The sequence below is a fragment of the Nerophis lumbriciformis genome, linkage group LG07 (assembly GCF_033978685.3).
Source record: "Nerophis lumbriciformis linkage group LG07, RoL_Nlum_v2.1, whole genome shotgun sequence".
Classification (NCBI taxonomy): Eukaryota; Metazoa; Chordata; class Actinopteri; order Syngnathiformes; family Syngnathidae; genus Nerophis; species Nerophis lumbriciformis.
In genome coordinates, this window is record NC_084554.2 from 25183462 (window position 1) to 25206400 (window position 22939).

The following is a 22939-nucleotide window of genomic DNA, read 5'->3' on the forward strand; positions in this document are numbered from 1 at the left end:
CATTAGAGGTGGAACTGGACTTTTCTTTTGGAATATTGCCTATCATTCACACTCCCTATGTGAGACAAGAACACACACGTTTCTCTTTTTTGTGTATTGTATACAAGGTGGCTGACAATGTAGCTAATTAGTCATCTATATAGCCATAAATTAGGTATGTGTGCATACTTGCCAACCCTCCCGGATTTTCCGGGAGACTCCCAAAATTCAGCGCCTCTCCCGAAAACCTCCCGGGACAAATTTTCTCCCGAAAATCTCCCGAAATTCAGGCGGACTCAGGTCCTCCACAATACAAAAAAGCGTACCTGCCCAATCACGTTATAACTATAGAATGATGGAGGGCGAGTTCTTGGTTTCTTATGTGGGTTTATTGTTAGGCAGTTTCATTAACGTCCTCCCAGCGTGTCAACAACACACAACAACAGCAGTCACTTTTTTGTATACCGTAAAGCAGTTCGTCTGCCGTAAACAGCAATGTTGTGACACTCTTAAACAGGACAATACTGCCATCTAGTGCATTTGATGAAAGCACTTTTGTGCGTGCCACACATCAATGCATCATCAGAGAGGGTGTTCAGCATGGTTCGAAAAATAGTGACAGAGAATAGAACAAGGATGGACAATTCAACCCTTAACTCAACAATGAGTAGATGAGTGTTATGTGTGTGTATATGTGTAAATAAATCAACACTGAAATTCAAGTATTTATTTTACATATATATACCGTATTTTCCGCACTATAAGCCGCCCCGGGTTATTAGCCGCACCTTCAATGAATGGCATATTTCAAAACTTTGTTCACCTATAAGCCGACCCGGGTTATAAGCCGCGCCTACGCTGCGCTAAAGGGAATGTCAAAAAAACAGTCAGATAGGTCAGTCAAACTTTAATAATATATTACAAACCAGCGTTCTAACAACTCTGTTCACCCCCAAAATGTAATGTGCAAATGCGCAATCACAAAAATAGTAACACTCAAATTAGTGCAGAGCAATAGCAACATCAATAACTCAACGTTGCTCGAACGTTAATGTCACACAACACACAAAATAAACATTTAAAGCTCACTTTCTGAAATTATTCCTCATCCATAAATCCCTCGAATTTTTCTTCAGTGTCTGAATTAACAAGTTGGGCGAATACGGCATCCAAAATGGCCGGCTCCGTCTCGTCGAAGTCATCAGAGTCAATGTTGCTGTTGTTGTCCAGCAGTTCCGTGAATCCTGCCTTCCGGAAAGTTCGGACCACAGTTGAGACCGATATATCCGCCCAGGCATTTACGATCCACTGGCAGATGTTGGCGTATGTCGTCCGGCGCTGTCTCCCTGTCTTAGTGGCGCAGGTCATCTTGTTGCTTCCTCTACCTACGCACCATTTATGTTCAATTCTCTTGCTGCTGCTCTATTTCCGTGTTCTACTGCGTGACTTATTGCCTTGAGTTTGAATTCTGCGTTGTACGCGTGTCTCTTAATAGGAGCCATTTTGTGGTCTTTACAGATGTAAACACACAAATGAAAGAAACGTAATATCCGCGCGCTTCTTCTTCTACGGGGGCGGGTGCTTTCCTTGGCGGTTGCTTACCGTAGAAGAAGAAGCGCTTCCTCTTCTACGGGGAAAAAAGATGGCGGCTGTTTACCGTAGTTGCGAGACCTAAACTTTATGAAAATAAATCTTAATATTAATCCATATATAAAGCGCACCGGGTTATAAGCCGCACTGTCAGCTTTTGAGTAAATGTGTGGTTTTTAGGTGCGGCTAATAGTGCGGAAAATACGGTAATAAAATATATATATATATATATATATATATATATATATAGCTAGAATTCACTGAACGTCAAGGTTGGTATCGTTGGAAAACCTTGTTAAACAAAGAAACAGATAAATAGGTTAAGGTGTATTTCTAATTGATCAAATTCATGAAATTAGCGTAGGAAGCGACGGAATTTCTGAGTAAACAAGATTGGTCCGACTCGACCAGAAGGGAAAAAAAAACAGTGTGCAAGTATATCAATTTAAAAGACAGATACATGTATGACTTACACTTTAGAACAAATTCCAATTAAGTATTTACTGACTGTAGATTTTTTGCTGGAGAATTTTGTCGAGTTTAAACGTGCCAAATTTTGTATGAGCTTTTTGATCCGAAAATGTCGATGTTCTGGATAAACTAGGATGTGTTCTAGGTCTTGAGTATAGTTGTATAGTAGTGACGAAAACAACGCAAACGCAGTTGAACTCTGAAAACAGCGGTCCGGTTGCTACTCACGATGGCGCATTCAAGCGTGAAATGCTTGAATGCGACCACTGCGGAGGGCCAGCCAGCAGGGAATACACACATTATATAAAGCCATCTAAAAAACATTTAAAAAACCCGGCAACATTCCATTAACGTGCCATGACCGGCATAGTAACCAAGTACTATAGCGACAATGTTATTGTGCGAGCGAAGAGCAAGGAACGTTTAGAACACGGCATACTAAGCTGCTGCATCGCCCCTGAGTCGGTAACAGTTTGTACTAGCCTTTAACTCATGCCTCGCACCTTTATAGTAGAAGGTTGTGGCAATGAACCAAGTTGGTCATCTTTGAAATTCAACTTAGAACCGAAGACATCACGAGGAAAACGCGACAAGATGCCCGTTTGTTCCCACTTTTGTTTTTTTTGGTTTATCTAAAGAGTGAGGATTATGATGATTCATTTTCTATATGGGGAAAACAAGTCTTGTGCTGAAAGATATAAACATCCAGTTGGCATCCCAGTGAGAGCAGACATTGTACAGTAAGTTTTATTATGTTTGTCTTTGTTTAGCACTGAGCAATACTGCTACATGATGCTTAATATTTCACTAAAGCTGGATTTGCCTAGCAGTGTCTAAAACTTATATCGCATGCTCTTTATGTTCAGGCTCAGAAATAGAAGGTTCTGGATCATCATTTGTCCCATTGTCATTGTTGTTGTTGAAGGAAATAACACATGTTGCAAAGTGCTCTGTATTGCAACCAACTATAAAAGTTGCAGCCATGCTTAAAATGACCAAAATACATAAATATTACATGTTATTGTGAATGTGCCTGTTACATAACATATATACTCATAGCATGTTTGTAAAACGTTGTTTTTTTTAGAGGGCTTTATAAGCAGAACAGATCCAATCCCCATTACCTGCATTGTTAGCCACCTCATGCTAGCATTTATTTATTTTGAATGCATAAAAAGAGAAAGACGTGTTCTTGTCTCACAGGTAGATTGTAAATAAAATAAAAATGGAGCGTTCCCCTTTAACATTGCACTCAAATGAGATAAAATTTGACTGTTGTGTATTTTCAAATATATGCAAAGAATGACTTCAAGTCCTGTTGTAAAATTGAACAGTGACTAACCCAGAAATAAACACTTTGGTTGGTAGAAGACTTCCAGACTCATCATATTAACATTTCATTATTTTAGGTGTAGTTGGCAGGTGTTCATATTTACAGTACATTTTCTAAGTATTGTGTTGTAATTTGGGTTTTACCCAATTCCAATACTACAAATGTATTTGTATTAATTTTTTTTATTTAGTATTAATATATCGTATTTGATTAACTTTTGTTATTCATGCTGGTGTCAGAGGTAATCTGATTATAGGTACACCTCTGCATGTTGCAGTGGAGTTATATACTGTTCAATCAATCCAAATTGAGCATCATTATCTTTGAAAATAATTGTTAATACAACTTGTAAATTGGGCGTCGGACTGTGCAGGGGTACCTCATTTTGTGGCTGGTCATCGTTTTGCTTAAGTGTTACAATTCCACACTTGCAGAGCACACGTTCTGTACATTTTAACGCTGTGCAATGAACACTGCTCATACTTTTACATAATTATATTTTATCTGCTTTTCCATCAAATCGTGTCACTTGTCTTTGGTTGAGAAGAATGGTGAAAGAAAGACATGAAAGAATGAAGGGCTTTCAGTTTGTGTCTACTTCAGGTGTGTCCTTTGTGGTGATTGGTGGTAATAGTGGGAAAGGATTTAGACTTTGGGGCTCTTCCTGTGTTGTGTTTGCTTTAACGCCGCGTGTTGTCCATCGTGGCAATTGCTCATCCGTGTCATATGCACGATATTGGTATTGACTAGGGTTCGCTTCGTCTTCTTTGGTTTTCCTCCTCACAAACCTGCAGTATTTTGCCGGGATCCCACAAGCTTTGAGTTCTTTTAGCCTCTCCTCCTTGAACTCAGTCAGCATCTGACATTTGTCCTCGATCTTGTCCTGCTCGTTGCTGAGCTCATTTTGTTTCTCCCGCCGCCTGGCTAGAATTGCCTGCTCGTGTTCCCGCACCTGCTCCTTGATGCCTTCTAAATGGTGGTGAGCGTCCGCCAAGCGCAGCTTCTCGCGCTCCTCCTGTTTGAGCAGCGCCCCCTGGGTACACTTGAGCACCCGATCGAACTCGGCCTTCTCTCTGGTGTCCTCCACGGACTCGCAGTGCTTTTTCCAGAGGAGCTGCTTGTCGCGCTCCGTTTGGATCCTACTGTTTAGTATCCACCTGTCCAGGTTTTTGATTTGACAGTCGTTCTCCATCATGGCTTTTTCTCTTATGCGATGATAGCGGTCATGGGCCTTTCTCCGAGCCTGTTGCTCATTGTCCTCCTCCAGCCTGACAGCAAAAAGGTTCTTCTCAATGATCTGACGCTTTCGCTCCTCCGCAGCCTTTATGTCTTCCTTCTTTTTTCTCGCTGTTTTTTTAAAGACCTCCAAATCTCTTTCAATGATACTCGGGCCCGTTGCGTCCGCGAGGATCCGCTCGTGCTCTGAGGGTGTAAGACTGAAGGTTTGTACGTTTAGCTCATCATGCGGGACTCTGATGTTGTAAATAAAGCCTTGGTTGCAGATTACAATTTTCTTTTTGGGGTGCTTTCGGATCAGAGGAACCCTGGGATTGGCGTCCATCACAAAGAAACCTCTGTCATTCTGAGTGGCCATGTCCGCCATAAAAGATGAAGACATTACGCTCATGATTCTGTTGTTCACGTCCGAGACCAATCAAAAATTTTACAGTAGCCTGTGACGGACTATCAGTCACTCCAGAGCTGGGATAGGCTCCAGCTCACCCAATTATTATTTCCCCAAATTAGCTTTGCAATAACAAACCAATCCCAGTCCTATCCCCGGTTATTCGCAGACATGAGACGTCAACACAAAGACCAGCTTGTAAATATTACTCGACTTTAAATTACAGATGATCGGTGACATCACAATCTGAGCACACCCTCGACATCACGATGAAGTCATATCTTGGGCTTTGTTACTGACAGACGGTGTCACAATATATCACTACCAGCTGATCTGTTGAGTCTAATGTACCATATCCTGCAGATTAGAGACAAGTCCACTGGTTGGATCAGGGAAAACATGGCTAAAGATTGTACTCTTGTACTCTTGTCAAAGGTACCTTGGAAATGGAGGCACGCTCATTACCAGATTTCTTGTTACACACATGCAGGAGCTGCAAGAATACCAGGAGGGTGCATGTCTTGCCAGAACACCGGCTCGAATTTGAGAGCAGGCTTTATAGAACACATCCTCTAGCTACAGTACGGAGCCGCTTCTAAGATACTTATCCTCACCACCATGGCGGAATTTAAACTTTCTTCCAACTGTTATTATTACTGGAGGACTAGAGAAAAGGATTGGCTCAGGATGAGACAACCACGCACCGAACAGGATGAAACAAGAAGCTAATCGGTAAAGTCACTATATAAAGTAGAGGTGATCGCTCCAGATATTGACCATTGATACCTAGTGTAGTATTAGTATATAAAGGAAAGCACAGGTTGATTCCGCAGTTCACACTTCACAGAAGTGCCTTGATCTCAAGAGCATATAAAATTATACCCAAAGGTAAGTTTGCAACTTTTTATGTATCTGTCCTTATAATTCTGAAATATGAAGTCAACCTGAGCATTGAAACATGTTTTTTGTGCTAGCTAAAAATGTCTGTCCGAGGCCGCCAACATGAAACTCCCAAGAAAATTGTGTAACATTTCAATTAGAAAAACTCAACTATGGTCAGATTGTATCATACCAATGCACAATTATTCACTCTAAATCACGTCAGATGATGTTTTTAAATCATTCAGTTTGTTTTCAAAACGGTATGCCTACTGTAAGTATGCTCTTGCCGCTAACTAACTTAATTGATTAATCAAGTTGTTGTTTTTTTCCATTATCCCCATCTTCCACCCGAATGCAGCTGAGATAGGCTGTAGGCTCCCCCACGCAACTCCTCGAGGGGAAAACGGTAGAAAATGGATGGATGTATGGATTTTCTTTGGGTTACTGACTAATCCATTTGCTTTTTATTTCATTCATTTAAATAATGTGGGAGCTATGATGTTTTGAAGTTAATTTCATAAAATATAGGTCACACATTTGTTCTAATGTTTAATTCAAGACAAACAATTGACTGATCCTTTAACTTCAAAAATCCGTAGCTCCCTTAATATTTGCCCTATCACAATGGTTCAAGTACTGTTAGAACGTTTTTTCTCCAAAGTCTTTAAAATGGCGTCAAATTGATTTGAGATATTTCGCATTTGAAAGTCTTGTCATATACCTATTACTTGTTGTTATTATTACAAATGTTTTTTTGGGTCGTTATTGTTTACCAACTCAGGGAGTAAGTCTCTGGATACAGGAAGGTTTTAAGGGGAAAACCCAAATGTTTTAAATGGGAGCTAATATTAGTTTTTTGCCTTTGTTATGTAAGTAGACTAGCCACTTTATTTTGATTGTAAAATTATATTAGCATTGAATAAAACATTTATTACACCATATGATTTGCAACATTGCTAACAAATTCAAATTTTAATAAGTTAGTCTTTATTAACATGTTCTTGTGTTTACTTTAGTTACTTGCTATTAAACATTTTAGGTATCTCGAAATCGGATCTGAAGCCAAAATTGGAACATTTCTACTGTTTACATTCTTTTTATATCCCTTTTACAATCCTGCCTTTTTCAACTCCGTTTTGCCAGAAAGAAGTCAAATTGTGGAAATTGTTTCCATTGGTTTGGTTAATATCAAACCAACACAATATTGAGTGTTTAAAAGAAGGGCTGCATAGGCTGACGAAAAACATTGATCTTCTTAACATTGTTTCCTACACGTGTTGGGTTTAAAATAAGGCTTTAATCCATCATTATCAATCTGATATGTTAAATGTGTATATAAAAAGTGGCTGCTCACTGCTCCCCTCACCTCCCACTCAGCATCAATGGTTGGAATTGGGGGTTAAATCACCAAAAATTATTGTGGGTCTCTAAGGGTTTTCATCACGTTTTGAACCTTTGACATAACAGAAGTTGATTTTCTGCAACCACTGTCGCACAGGATTTATAATCTAATAAACACACAAATGGCCTGATTTACCAAAGGTTTGCGTGTATAAAACACACAAAGCTGGTTTCCTAAACGTGTTGCGTCTGTTAGGTGAGCAGAATCCATTTTGTCTGTCTGATTAGCAAAGCGGCCACAATACTGTGAGAAGACGCAAATATATTATACACATGCTCAGTGTGATTTATCACCACTCATCACCGTTTTGCGAGAAATATTTTGCATTTTTTTTAGCATGCATGAAAAATACGTGCAAACTGACAAGATTAGTGCTCGCACTGCAAAGGACAAGGAACGGAGAATTTGCCGTCCTATGCATGGTCTGTCAGACATAGAAAGTATGACATCGCCTATTCAGCAACATCATTTTATAATTGTATAGCCACATGCTTGGTGTGTTAAGGGGCTGATTGAAAAAATTATATTATTAGCATATCTACAAGATGAAAAAACTTCTTGGAAGTATGCTATTTTGGGGGTTTTGAGAACAGTAAGTGCAGCCTCACTCTCATGAGTGCAATACGATGCACCGGACTGCTTCTAAAATGCACATTGAATGTGGTACATATCTGCTGCTTGTGTGAAAACATAGCAAAATGCCCCAAGGTAGGAGCATGATATCATAAATGTGCAGTAAATGAACCAGTGTCTCAATGGTGAAAACTGTGTAGTACATGCAACACCTCCTTTAAAAGGCAGCCTGCACCAGTTATGGATAGCATGTGCAATAGTAATAAATCGTACACATCACGCCCACTAATAGTACATGCTATTTTACGGATTACACACACTGTTTAGCATGTGGTATTTGGATCTTAGTAAATCAGGCCCCAATTGTGTGTGTGTGTGTGTGTGTGTGTGCGTGCGTGCGTGTGTGTGTGTGTGTGTGTGTGTGTGTATATATATGTATATATATATATATATATATATATATATAATAAATAAATGATAATTGGGTTGTACTTGTATAGCGCTTTTCTACCTTCAAGGTACTCAAAGCGCTTTGACACTACTTCCGCATTTACCCATTCACACACACATTCACACACTGATGGCGGGAGCTGCCATGCAAGGCGCTAACCAGCAGCCATCAGGAGCAAGGGGTGAAGTGTCTTGCCCAAGGACACAACGGACATGACGAGGTTGGTACTAGGTGGGGATTGAACCAGGAACCCTCGGGTCGCGCACGGCCATTCTTCCACTGCGCCATATATCCTTTTTTCCTGAGTGTTTGCTCATTCAAAATTAAACATGATTAAAAATAAATACTATTTGTGATTAATCTAAATTAATCCACAGCAACCTTGATATTATTCTGATTTAAAAAATGTTGATCATGTGACAGCCCATATCCTACATAATGTGACGTACTGTGTGCTTATATTGCATGATATTCTACTCCAGTAGTGTTTTGGATTGCATTTAATGATCAACAATAACAGGGTAAAATTACACAATTGTCAGTCAGTAAGAAGTATGCCAAAGATGAAAAAGAAACCATTGGGTTAGTTTTCTGACAGTTTTAGTACCACAAACTAATCCAGTGGGTTAGGCACTTAAAACAAAAAAACACATAAGTTGATTTTATGAATTTTTCAGCTTGCTACTCCATTACTGGCAAATCAGATCCACAGGTAAGCATTTGCTATTACTGTAAGTAGACTACACAGCATGAGTTATACAAGTAATTAGCGGTAGGCAAAATGTCCTAAGTCAATTAAAGATCAAGTATTTCTGAGTAGGAACAACCTAAGGATGTTCTGAATTCCTATTCAGATGGCACTGTTGTATTTATTTGCCATAGCGTGATTGGAACTCATCGTCACACAGCTGATGTCAGAACACAAACTCGTGTAGGTTGAACAGCGCCTCTGCTGGTTGCAGTCGACAAGTGCACTTCTTTCCGCCTTCATGACATCAAAACAAAACAATCAATATTGACTCTTAATGATGTTAAACATCAACTGAATCCAGATTGTTGGGTTCTTTGGTTTTCTGGTAACGCAGTGTCCCGATGAAACTGCCACTATGACAGACATTGTTGACAAACTCGAGTGGAGGTTTGCTCTCTGGTGTAGCCTGCAGATGAGTGTATGGTTACTCCCAACACAAGTTTTGTCATTACTGGGAGATCATTGTGCGAGGTACTGAAACTGCAAGCGCTTGGCTTCCTCTTGTGTGGTCTTTGTCCTCACATAATTGCAGTATTTATCCGGGATCCCGCTAGCTTTGAGCTCAGCCAGTCTCTCCTCCTTGAGCTCATCGAGGCATTTTATTTTCATCCGATCGTCCTCGTTAAGGCTCTGAGCTATGGCGATCCTCTCCCGACGGTTGGCGGTCGCAATTTGCTCACGTTCCCTTATCTGCCCCGATAGAACATCCAGATGGTGGCGTGCCTCCACCTTGCGCTTTATCTCCTTCTCCTCGTGCTTGATGAGCATCTCCTGGTGATGATTAAGCTCCCGCTCAAACTCAGCCTTCTCTTTGGCGTACTCGACAGCCTCGCATTGTTTTTTCCATTGAAGCTGGGTGTCGAGCTCGGCTTGGATCTTACACTTCTGAATACGGATGTCCATTCTTAGGATCTGATTGTCCTTCTCCATTTGAGCTTTGCAGCGCATGTGTCGATACCGCTCAAAACCTTGCCTTTTGGACTGCATGTCAGTCTGTGTCTCCACCTTAAAAGCGTAAAGGTCCTTGTCAATGATCTGACGCCTCCTTTCTTCCGCAGCCTTAGTATCATCTTTCCTTTTCTGAGAAGCCTTTCTAAAAGCCTCCTTCTCCTTCTCCAAGAAACTTGGACCCCTGACCCTTGCCAGAAGCCTCTCATACTCAGAAGCTGTAAGACTTATCGGATTTTCCTGTGGATCCTCACGCGGAACTCTGACATGATAAATGAATCCTCGGTTACAAATCACACGTTGGTTTTGTGGCTTGTTTCGGGTCAAAGGAATGGAAGCATTGGTGTCTGATCTGGAATATTTCTGTTCGCTGCTCATCCCAAATAGACCTCCATCCAGTAACGTATTATTCTCCTTGACGAGGAGCTGGAAATTACCCATGCAGACCTGGCAGCGGCATAGGTCAAAAAGTGATGAATGCGTTCAACCATCTTCGCAAGTAAATCCCACTCTGTTTGTCTTTGATACTATCACAATGTGATGAGAATAAGTTGGTAAACATGCAAACAGATGAAAGGAATCAAAGTAGTTTATATGACGACACCATAGAGGCATCTTTGTGACATCATACAGTCCTTTTGTTGCGTTTTCCAGTATAATAAACCACGTCAAATATTTTGAGGAACTCACACAATATAGTAGACTGTCAGTCTTAGAGTGAGAATCTCTACATTTCATGGATTTCGGAGTGAGCTAAAGTAAAAGGTCAGGAGTCAATTACCAGACAGTTTGTGTCAGTTTTCTTGCTCGATGACCAAACTCGCACAGTCCGACTGAAATCTACCAAACAGCTGGTTTAAAAAAGAAAACTTAGATGTAAGGTGATTTAAGCAGCTTTGATGCTTGTGAGCTTGTGTAAACCTGTGTTTAACTTGAAATAAACTCTGGTTCACCGACATTTCTGTTCCCTGAATTACAGACCAAACCTACCTCAGTCCTTGAGAGTCAGATTGTTTTCCTTTCCTCTGTGAGAATAAACGGTGATTTACACTAAGAATAGCATTAAAGAGCTTCCTTCCTGTGTCACTGACAAGCCTTTCGAGTGTTTATTATACATATAAACCAAGCGTTAAGCTATTATAAAGATAAGAGTAAATCTAAAAGTGATTTTCTTCCCTGTAATGCGATCCTCTCTTGTATGTTTGATTCATAGAAACTGCAGGAAAAAGAGGTAAATTGAGTTGACAGGTCATTATTGCTGCTTCTGTTTTGTTTTCTGTATCATATTACGATACAGATGTGGACAATAGTCAGGGCGTTTCCATAAACAGAGCAATGAAGATGGGGAAGCATTTAAATATGCCGTTATTTATTTATTATTTTTTATTTATTGGTGTTGCATACATCACATCCCACGCGTCTGTACACAATTATAAAAGTATAATGGGATGCTTCAGATATGCGCACACAGATCCATAGACAAAACTAACTCCCAAGAATGAACGTACAACCTTAAACATCCGTTAATAAGACAATCCAGAACATGGGGTGACTTTTTTTAAAATATATAATACTGTTTTGCTTAGGCCATGTTTTTAACCAATCCTGGGCTTGCCATAAGTGTAATAAATGTTGTGGTTTCAAGATTTAATTTCAAGTCAATGCAATTTATAGGGTCAAACTTTGGGGTTTGACAGTGTTGCCAGATATATATTTGTCATATTTGTACGATAATTCCACCCTCTGTACGATTAATAATTTTAAAAAATCTCATATTGTAGATAAATATGACCCCTTCATGGATACAACCTGCACGCTGCCTGCTGTTGCACAATGTGTCACGTGCCTCGTCACAGCCAGGTGGGGGCGCGCTGTTCTGTCAGTGGTAGCTTCTCCCAATGGTGCTGTTAGTTTATTCTTAAAAGCTATAAAGTGGATCGCAGCAAATTCCGGATTCAGTATTTGTGACCATGTAAATTTGCTGATTTTTTAAAATGATTATATTCTCAGAAAATAAGCAGCCTTTTCCATAGAAAGCACATCTCATTCAACGTAGGTGTGTAGGGTAATGATTTACAAATATGTAACGATATAAGTATAATATAGTGTTGAACATGTAACAGCCCACAATTTTTTCACATTTATTTATAATTTACTGATGTTGCTTCCTACAGCGAGATGTACAACTGTTTTTCAGCAGTCTATGAACACACAAGCGAAAGTGGAACTTCAAGAGTTTAATAAAACCTTATGTTCTCCAAACATTTGATATTATTTTTCATTAGTGGTGAGTATATTCTAACCAGTGAAGTTGGCACATTGTGTAATTCGTAAATAATGGGACGGCGTGGCGCAGTGGAAGAATGGCCGTGCGCGACCCGAGGGTCCCTGGTTCAATCCCCACCTAGTACCAACCTCGTCATGTCCGTTGTGTCCTGAGCAAGACACTTCACCCTTGCTCCTGATGGGTGCTGGTTAGCGCCTTGCATGGCAGCTCCCTCCATCAGTGTGTGAATGTGTGTGTGAATGGGTAAATGTGGAAGTAGTGTCAAAGCGCTTTGAGTACCTTGAAGGTAGAAAAGCGCTATACAATTACAACCCATTTATCATTTATTTAAAAACAGAATACAATGATTTGCAAATCCTTTTCAACTTATATTCAATTGAATAGACTGCAAAGACAAGATATTTAATGTTCCAACTGAGAAATGTTTTTTTTTTTTGCAAATAATCATTAACTTGCAACTTAAAGGCAGCAACACATTGCAAAAAAGTTGTCACATGGGCATTTTTACCACTGTTACATGGCCTTTTCTTTTAACGAAACTCAGTAAACGTTTGGGAACTGAAGAGACCAATTTTTGAAGCTTTTCAGGTGGAATTCCTTCCCATTCTTGCTTGATGTACAGCGTAAGTTGTTCAACAGTCCGGGGGTCTCCGTTGTGGTATTTTAGGCTTCATAATGCGCCACACATTTTCAATGAGATACAGGTCTGGACTACAGGCAGGCCAGTCTAGTACCCGCACTCTTTTACTATGAAGCCACGTTGATGTAACACGTGGGTTGGCATTGTCTTACTGAAATAAGCAGGGGTGTCCATGGTAACGTTGCTTGGATGGCAACATATGTTGCTCCAAAACCTGTATGTACCTTTCAGCATTAATGGCGCCTTCACAGATGTGTAAGTTACCCATGTCTTGGGCACTAATACACCCCCGTACCATCACAGATGCTGGCTTTTACACTTTGCGCCTATAACAATCCGGATGGTTCTTTTCCTCTTTGGTCCGGAGGACACGACGTCCACAATTTCCAAAAACAATTTGAAATGTGGACTTGTCAGACCCCAGAACACTTTTATACTTTGCATCAGTCCATCTTAGATGAGCTCGGGCCCAACAAAGCCGGCCGTGTTACTGGGTGTTGTAGATAATTGGCTTTGGCTTTGCATAGTAGAGTTTTAACTTACACTTACAGATGTAGCAACAAACTAGTTACTGACCGTGGTTTGCTGAAATTTTCCTAACAATCCGAATGGTTCTTTTCCTCTTTGGTCCGGAAGACACGACGTTCACAGTTTCCAAAAACATTTTGAAATGTGGACTCATCAGACCACAGACCACTTTTCCACTTTGCATCTGTCCATCTTAGATGAGCTCGGGCCCAGCGAAGCCGACAGAGTTTCTGGGTGTTGTTTATAAATGGCAGAGGTGTGGACTCGAGTCACATGACTTGGACTCGAGTCAGACTCGAGTCATGAATTTAATGACTTTAGACTTGACTTGACAAAATGTAAAAAGACTTGCAACTCGACTTAGACTTTAACATCAATGACTTGTGACTTTTGACTTGACAAGACTTGCTACTTTACCCAAAACCCAAAGATTAAAAAGTTATTCAGGAGCGCTCCGTATCTTTCATTGTGTACGTGTGTGTCTGTCAGCGTGTGTGCTGCCTGTCAGTACAACATCCAATCAAATTACATCCACGTTGTTTTCGTCCCACAGCATTCATCCAATCAAATTGCAGGACAACCAACGAAGAAGAGCTGTCAAACAACGCGGCAGTGAGGAAAATATATGCCAAAGATGGTTTCGTTCGGGTATAAAAACTACGAGTTGGTCAACAAAAAACGAATTGAAGTATGAAAAACATGCGGTTCGAAGATTACGGATGGAGACGCAACAACTTTAACGTTTATTGGCTAAGTAACGTAACTTTTATTTGCTGTGTAGTTAAATCAGGGAGGCTGTAAACTCACTGCTAACGTTATAACCATAGACATCTTATAAGTAGACTTAGCATGGAGCGCTACTGCCTACTGGCGCTGACGAGACGCGGGGCCGCCATCTTGGAGTGGTGATCAGTGCAATTCATTTGGCAGGAGCAATGAACTGTCAGCGCATTTAATTCATTTTACCTCACTGAATACCACTGATTTTCACTCGCTTTTTTGTCATACGTGTAGCTATGATAAAGGACACATGTTTTGGCGTGTTTTATTATTCATAGTTTGCTTAACAGTAATAGAATATTCTTATATGCTATAAGTGACCAGACGTCCGAGATCAAAACTGGGAATATAATCCCAGAGAAGGGGGAAAAAAACGGTCAGCTATTTCTAAATTCAAGAAACAATATGATTAGGTTATAGATACGTGCGTATATCCGACATAAACACTGAATGAATACTTTAGATATCTATATATCTTAGGGACCTATAGACTGTATCTCTGTTGCTGCAGCAGCAGAGAGTTTATTCTGTCTTGACACTTTGTATTGATATTTTGTATTACATTCTTCTCTTTATCTTCTCTTTCTTATCATGTTTACAGTGATTGTTTTATATGTATTTTTGATGTATGTAGCTTTGGATAAAAGCGTCTGCCAAATACTTAAATATAAACATATATAAACACCTGAAAGTCTTTACATCAGCTAAAACCACCAATCTGTTTCACTGGATTCCAAATAAAACCACATTCTGTCTTACCCAACAATGTTAGTATTTGAATATTGTTACTTGAAAACGTATTCCTGGTTACAATTATACTGTTAAGAAAGTATTGTCTTATACTTTGCCTAAAATGAGAACACATCATAATCAGTGGTGGCTGGTGAATTTTGTTTTAGGTGGGGCTGAAAGTTTGTAAACCAAACCCCTGTAGGGGGGTCATCCTCCCCCAGAAGATTTATTTGTGATTTTCACATACAAATATTGAAGATCTTTGCTCCTTCTCAACTCTGTGGTAATATTATTTTCACAAAATACAACCAATAGTATGTTAATGTTAAATATTACTTGTGAAAAGTAATCCCCCGATTCCTATTTTCAACAGTCCGCTCATTTGAGCAGGAAAACGCTGAACACCAGCCCATCTTTGTTTTCTACCTGTCAACTGTCAGCTTAGGCTGCTCGCCGGCTCCTCATCACCACTTCAAGATGGCGACCGAATTTCTCGCGTCACAGCAGCCAATGCTGCGTCTACTTATAAGATGTCTATGGTTATAACGTCATTGCAAACACGGCAATCTGTTGCGTCCACTGCAGTTCGCTACCTTATTCATACTTTTTGTCAAGTGATTTTTTTTAAGCAGGGTTGCATGAGGTACCTATACATAACGTTACGTTAGTCAATGTATCACACACAGTAACATTACGTTAGTCAATGTATCACACACAGTACCGTAACGTTAGATGGCGGTCAGTAGCACTGCGTATTTTAGCCACCTACAAAAAGACAGTCAAATAAAGGTCAGTTAAAATGTATATTATTTTTTTAGAATATGTGTACTAATTGCATAAGGCCCTGACATCTAAAAAGTACAACTCTGTTCATTGTTATGTTCATGTATTTGTTATGGTTTTCATGTGTACGCACACATCAACACACATACAGTATGAGATGAGATCAATGAGATAAGGTAAGAACAGGATAGAAACTGCTGTGGAAGTAGTTACAATGCAATATGCCATGGAAATACAATGTTAACACTTTTGTGCAAATAAGTATAGTTGCACTTGTTTTTTCAAATGTGTTTATTCTGTAAAGTAATGAGTTAAATGTTTAAAATGACTGGCTATTATGAAGTGCAATGTCAGCACTATTTTTTTTCCGCAATTTCAAATGCACTTGTTTTAATAAATAAATACAGCGTTTTAAAAGCATACGCAATCTGTGTAAATATATTAGTCTGTGGTTAAAAGGACTTGAAAGGACTCAAAACTCAAAATGCAGGACTTGGGACTTGACTTGAGACTTTCCAGTCTTGACTTTGGACTTGACTCGGGACTTGTCTGTCTTGACTCGGGACTTGACTCGGGACTTGAGGGTAAAGACTTGAGACTTATGACTTGCAAAACAATGACTTGGTCCCACCTCTGATAAATGGCCTTGGCTTTGCATAGTAGAGTTTTAACTTGCACTTACAGATGTAGCGACAAACTGTAGTTACCGACAGTGGTTTTCGGAAGTTTTCCTGACCCCATGTGGTGATATCCTTTACACACTGATGTCGGTTTTTGATGCAGTGCCACCTGAGGGATCGAAGGTCACGGCCTTGCTGCTTACGTGCAGTGATTTTTTTTTCCAGATTCTCTGAACCCTTTGATGATATTACGGACCGTAGATGGTGAAATCCCTAAATTCCTTGCAATAGCTCGTTGAGAAATGTTGTTCTTAAACTGTTGGACAATTTGCTCACGCATTTGTTCACAAAGTGGTGACCCTCGTCCCAACCTTGTTTGTGAATAACTGAGCATTTCATGGAAGCTGCTTTTATACCCAATCATGGCACCCACCTGTTCCCAATTAGCCTGTGCCAGCTTTTTTGAAACATGTTGCAGTCATCAAATTCCAAATGAGCTAATAATATTTGCAAAAAATAATGAAGTTTACCAATTCGAACATTAAGTATCTGGTTTTTGCAGTCTATTCAATTGAATATAAGTGGAAAAGGATTTGCAAATCAATGTATTCTGTTTTTATTTACAATTTACACAATGTGCCAACTTAGCTGGTTTTGGGTTTTGTATATACATCCATCCATCCATTTTCTACCGCTTGTCCCTTTCCGAGGTCGCGGTGGTGCCGGAGCCTACCTCAGCTGCAACGTGCCAACTTCACTGGTTTTGGGTCTTGTGTGTATATATATATATATATATATATATATATATCAGAATTTGTCATTCAGTATCTGGCAACACTCGGGTTTGATAACGGTATGGGTGCACGTATTAGAGTGTACAAATATATTTGTTGTACTTGCCGTTGGGAAATGACTGGTTTTGCAACTTCCGTCTTGATTGTAAGGAATGAAGTCTGATAGACGATGTGGTTTGATCGCTGTTAGACAATGGTCCGTTTTGACCGTGAGCTTTACTGTTTGAACTTGCTACAATAGTTTATTGCCCTGTCTGGGGGCTAAAAACTATTGGCGCACTCTTGACACAAACGCTGTTCCATTTGTCGTGAGCTTGTTGATGGAGATCTCCAGCAAAACTTCACTGAGAGCCTGACAGGCAAGGTTCACACCGGCAATCAATCATTCAATAAATCAATCACTCTGTCAGCCCGGCTTTATTTTTCGCGAGGCTCTCGCTAAGTGGCTTTGCTGCGAGCCAACACCAAAGTCTGAGCGGAAGAGTGAGTCCAGAATAGAGTGGTAGAGTGTGTACTTAACTATAGTTGAGCGCAATGTGAATTGAGTCATGTAGGGAGCAGCAAGCTGCGGAGAAACAAGATTAAGTGAAGTATGCGAAGCTACTTTTTCATTTCTCTATCGGACCAGTCAAGGCTATTCTCTAAACTAATCCTGAGTGGTTCTCTCCTATCTTCACTGCATCTGATCGGTTATCTGCCTGACTCAGGTCCTGCCTGAACTGTGCTTCCTGTTGACCTGAGAGTTAATAGATCTGATGGCACTTGTGTCAAGCTCTGCCACGTTTCAGAGTAACCCTCCCACTGTTGCAGGTGTTTATCAGCACAAAGTGTCATTTTGTCCAAGTGCCCAATGAAGCTGCTTGTCAATAGCTAGATAATGGTGCAGCGTTCAGCGTGTTAACTGTGTTTTTTTTCTTCTTTTTTTCTACAGGAGGAGTGCCAGAACTACATTAGGGTGCTTCTGGTGAATGGGAACAGGCTTTTTACATGTGGGACCAATGCCTTTACTCCCATCTGCACCAACCGAACGGTATGAGCAACAGTACGAAGTATAACCCATAAAATGTCATTGAAAAATCTGAATTACATTTTTTATTATTTTTTATTAAAGAAAAAACTAAAACATAATTTTAAGAAGATACTATTTTGACAGTTTTCTTTTAAACAGTGGAACCTGGATTTACAAACTTAATTGGTTCTTGAACGGGATTCTTAAATGGGAACGTTTGTATATTGAAGAAAATGTCAATCAATCAATCAATCAATGTTTATTTATATAGCCCTAAAAGTGTCTCAAAGGGCTGCACAAGCTACAATGACATCCTCGGTTCAGAGCCCACATAAGGGCAAGGAAAAACTCACAACCCAGTGAGATGTCAATGTGAATGATTATGAGAAACCTTGGAGAGGACCCCCCCCGACCGGGTCCCGACTCTGAACAGCCAGCACTTCATCCATGGCCAACGGACCTGTGCCCCCCACCCTCCACAAGGGAGAGGGGGTCAGGGGAGAAAAGAAAAGAAACGGCAGATCAACTGGTCTAAAAAGGGGGTCAAAATGAAGGCTAGAGTATACAAATTAGTTTTAAGATGGGACTTAAATGCTTCTACTGAGGTAGCATCTCTAACTGTTACCGGGAGGGCATTCCATAGTACTGGAGCCCTAATAGAAAACGCTCTATAGCCCACAGACTTTTTTTGGGCTCTGGGAATAACTAATAAGCCAGAGTTCTTTGAACGCAGATTTCTTGCCGGGACATATGGTACAATACAATCAGCAAGATAGGTTGGAGCTAGACCGTGTAGTATTTTATACGTAAGTAGTAAAATCTTAAAGTCACATCTTAACTGCACAGGAAGCCAGTGCAGCTGAGCCAGTATAGGTGTAATATGATCAAACTTTCTTGTTCTTGTCAAAAGTCTAGCAGCCGCATTTTGTACCAACTAATCTTTTAATGCTAGACATAGGGAGACCCGAAAATAATACGTTACAGTAATCGAGACGAGACGTAACGAACGCATGAATAATGATCTCAGCGTCGCTAGTGGACAAAATGGAACAAATTTGAGCGATATTACGGAGATGAAAGAAGGTCGTTTTAGTAACACTTTTAATGTGTGACTCAAACGAGAGAGTTGGTTCGAAGATAATACCCAGATTCTTTACCGAGTCGCCTTGTGTAATTGTTTGGTTGTCAAATGTTAAGGTGGTATTATTAAATAGATGTCGGTGTCTAGCAGGACCGATAATCAGCATTTCCGTTTTCTTGGCGTTGAGTTGCAAAAAGTTAGCGAACATCCATTGCCCGGCGTGTTGGTCAGCTTTAGGGGCATGTAGAGTTGGGTGTCATCAGCATAACAGTGAAAGCTAACACCGTATTTGCGTATGATGTTGCCTAGCGGCAGCATGTAAATACTGAAGAGTGCAGGAACAAGAACCGAACCCTGGGAAACTACGCACTTTACCTATACATAGTCCGATGTCACATTGTTATGGGAGACGCACTGCATCCTGTCAGTAAGATAAGAGTTAAACCAAGACAAGGCTAAGTCTGACATACCAATACGTGTTTTGATACGCTCTAATAAAATATTATGATCGACGGTATCGAAAGCAGCGCTAAGATCAAGAAGCAGCAACATAGATGACGCATCAGAATCCATCGTTAGCAATAGATCATTAGTCATTTTTGTGAGGGCTGTCTCCGTAGAGTGATTTGCCCTGAAACCGGATTGACAGGGTTTACAGAGATTGTTAGACGCTAAGTGTTCATTTTGCTGCTGTCCAACAATTTTTCGAGGATTTTCGAAATAAACGGAAGGTTGGCCGGTAGTTTACCATGAGGTCAGGCTCGTGGTTTGGTATTTTGAGCAGTGGATGAATAACCGCTTTTTTGAATGCCAGGGGAACAGTGACAGAGGAAAGTGATGAGTTTATAATATTTAGCACTGATCAACCTAATAATTCAAAAAGCTCCTTGATAAGTTTCCGAGGAAGTGGGTCAAGTTAACATGTTGTTTGTTTTATCCCATTTACACGCCGTAGTAATTCCCCTAATGTTATTTCATCAAAAAGAGAGACTATTTTGGAGGGCAGTATCCGTCGTATATACATTCGTATCGGTGTTAATATAACCAAGTTGTAGCTGGGATGCGTTGTCTTTAATCTCCTTTCTAATGAGTTCAATTTTCAAATGCCTCCATAAGAAACAATGTAAACATGAATAACTCCATATTTCTGTTTAGGTTCATACACTTAAACACAATATGAAGCACTGTTCAGTACTGAACATCAGACATACCTAAGGGGGTTAAGGGGTCATTTGCAGTCACCCTGCTGACACCCAGACACACTGTCACTAGCCCTGTGGTGCACTCACAGTTTGAAATCAAAAACATCCTTAACTTTAACAGCCAGATCGCTATATTGATTAGGTATAAGAAATAAAATCCTCTTCCCCTTATTCATATTGGTGTTCAGTGGAAAGGGAGCAAGGGCATTGCCGACAACGTAGATACTTCCTAAACGTTTCAAACCACACATTGCTTTCTTTGGATTCACACTGACCTAGCGTAACTAGAAAATGCTGTAAAAAGGCTAAACATACACAAATAGCTCATGACAGCTATGCTGAGCTGACTGAATAAGCATCGGAGGTCGAGCAAAATTCAGAATCTTAATAAATAAGAATCATAATTTGTGTATGAATACAATTTTCTGGCACTCTTATTTTGTCCTTTTCTTGGAAATGTTTCATAGTCAGGCATGCAGAATCCATTGTGTGTCTAATTTAGTTGCCAAATATGTGTCCTTGCCAGATATAAAGTTTTAAAAAGTGTTTTTAGACACGTGTTTACATGTCACTTTAAACATTGCCTGTATAGATAATAAAGGTTTTATGATGTGACAGTTTGGATTTGGGAGGTCCCACTGTGACACGACAGTAGATTCCCTCCCCTCCCGTTTAGGAGATTTGACAGGAAGAAAGTAATCACGTTTCATGTTTCCAAGATAAAGTTTTGACGGTGCATGTTTAATTCCTCAGGCAGCTGTGTTGCACTCCTCACTGATCAATTGCTAATGATACCGCTCGACATGCAGAGCAGTCAGGGGTTGTCGACTAAATATAATACGATTCCTATTAAGTGTTTTGATTGAAGAACTTACCTTGCCTTATGATAATTACTCCCAATAAGCATCGGTCCTTGTCTTGTTAGTAAACCTGTCTCCATTTCTCAATAAGGAAGATGTTGAAGGTTTATAAGGTATTCATTCCGGTGGAGTTTTTTTTTTACTCCACACCCAAAATTAATGACAGTACCCCTGCAAGTTGTATGACTGGACAAGGAAACATTTTTTAATCTGCCTGAATCACAAAACAATGCAAGTGCACTTTCAATTCAATCCAATTCAAATATGTTATTCATTTGTTAGTAACTCCGTGTATGAATCAGTGTCAGTTTACAAACAAACATCCCTTTCCCGTACACAAGTTAGACAACACGGTGCCAATATCATAAAAGCTAGCTCTGTTTGCTAGATTCCGGTTTGTAAAGCGCAAAGCTGCCATACTACAGGTTTGCTTGTATTAAAACGTGCACATTTGGGTGGCATCGTTTGGCTACAAAACAAAACAAAAATATTTTCACATTTAGGGCAGACAATAGATGTATTATGTATGCAAATATGATGTAATGGTTGAGAATGTCTGATGCTGGACGTCAATAAAAACAAAATGGCAAATAAATACAAATAAATAAAACGTGCAAATTTGTTAACGCACACAAAGTTGATCTACTAAGCTTGCACGCAGAGCATTGTGTCTCTTAAATAAGCAAAAGAAAGAGAGCAATCCATTTTGCGTGTCTGCCTTCATGTATTGGCAGAATTTAGCTATTTATGAGAACACCCACAATACTAAGATACTAATATAATCATTGCAAAATCGTAACTTGATTTATCAAGACTAAAACTGTTCTGCGTGTGCTGTTTTGCGTCTATTTAGCACGTCGGAAAAGTTTTGTGCAAACTGACACAAATGGATCTAAGAAAAGAGGTGATCACGCTGGAAAGACAATTAAGACAGAATATTCAGTCTGACAAAGTTGAACTATCAGAAATAAAAATATTAGACATATCGTCTATTCAGCAATTTCATTTTATGATATTATATTTGCTAGATGACTAAAAGGGCTGATTAAAAAATACTTGATTTTAACTAATGTCTGCTAGCATTATTTTTTTTCTAATGAAGTTGTTTTTTTCATATAGGAAATGTATTGTTATAATATATATCCTTTATGAAAAAACTTCTTGCAATATGCCTCCCAATATGCTGCTCCCAACGCACACCTTTAGCGTGCTAGAAATAGGTTCTGTTGTCCAGATTGCATTTGATCCATCCATCTATTTTCTACCGCTTGTCCTTTTAAAGGTTGAGGGGGGGCGGGCGAGAGTCTATCTCAGCTAGACTAGGGCGGAAGGCAGAGCACAGCCTGGACAAGTCAGATTGCGCTTTAATATAGCCACAAAAAAAAAACATGTCACAACATGACAAAACACTGCATGTTGAATTATGTGATGTCATGAATGTGGAAGGAAATGAGTGTCTCCATGGTGACATCAGATATACATTCAAAAATCTTGTTTAAATAGGGACGTCTGCACAACTATTGAAATTGTTATCAATTGTTTTTAGTAGTACCGTATTTTCCGGACTGTAAGTCGCAGTTTTTTTCATAGTTTGGCCGGGCTCCAGTGCGACTTATATA

General features: G+C 39.8%; 2 protein-coding genes across 5 annotated transcripts in view; one reads left to right on the forward strand and one right to left on the reverse strand.

The window, feature by feature from the left end:
* The window catches only part of sema5a (sema domain, seven thrombospondin repeats (type 1 and type 1-like), transmembrane domain (TM) and short cytoplasmic domain, (semaphorin) 5A), a 393767-nt gene that overhangs the window by 194464 nt on the left and 176364 nt on the right, over window positions 1–22939 (forward strand). For all 4 annotated transcript variants that reach the window (XR_012050550.1, XR_012050549.1, XM_061965607.2 and 1 more), the window contains exon 6: window positions 18100–18198. Coding sequence is in view for 2 of the 4 variants with exons in the window: in XM_061965607.2 (XP_061821591.1) it covers window positions 18100–18198 (99 nt within the window). In the remaining 2 variants the exon portion in view is untranslated. The remainder of the gene's footprint in view (window positions 1–18099; window positions 18199–22939) is intronic.
* LOC133609247 (uncharacterized) lies at window positions 8805–10471 on the reverse strand. Its single transcript, XM_061964757.1, has one exon. The coding sequence runs from the start codon at window positions 10443–10445 to the stop codon at window positions 9516–9518; it is 930 nt and encodes a 309-aa protein (XP_061820741.1). The 5' UTR covers window positions 10446–10471; the 3' UTR covers window positions 8805–9515.

Bases quoted from the DNA above. Each gene is read 5' to 3' on its own strand.
- LOC133609247 (XM_061964757.1), bottom strand. From the start codon at position 10,445: ATGGGTAATTTCCAGCTCCTCGTCAAGGAGAATAATACGTTACTGGAT.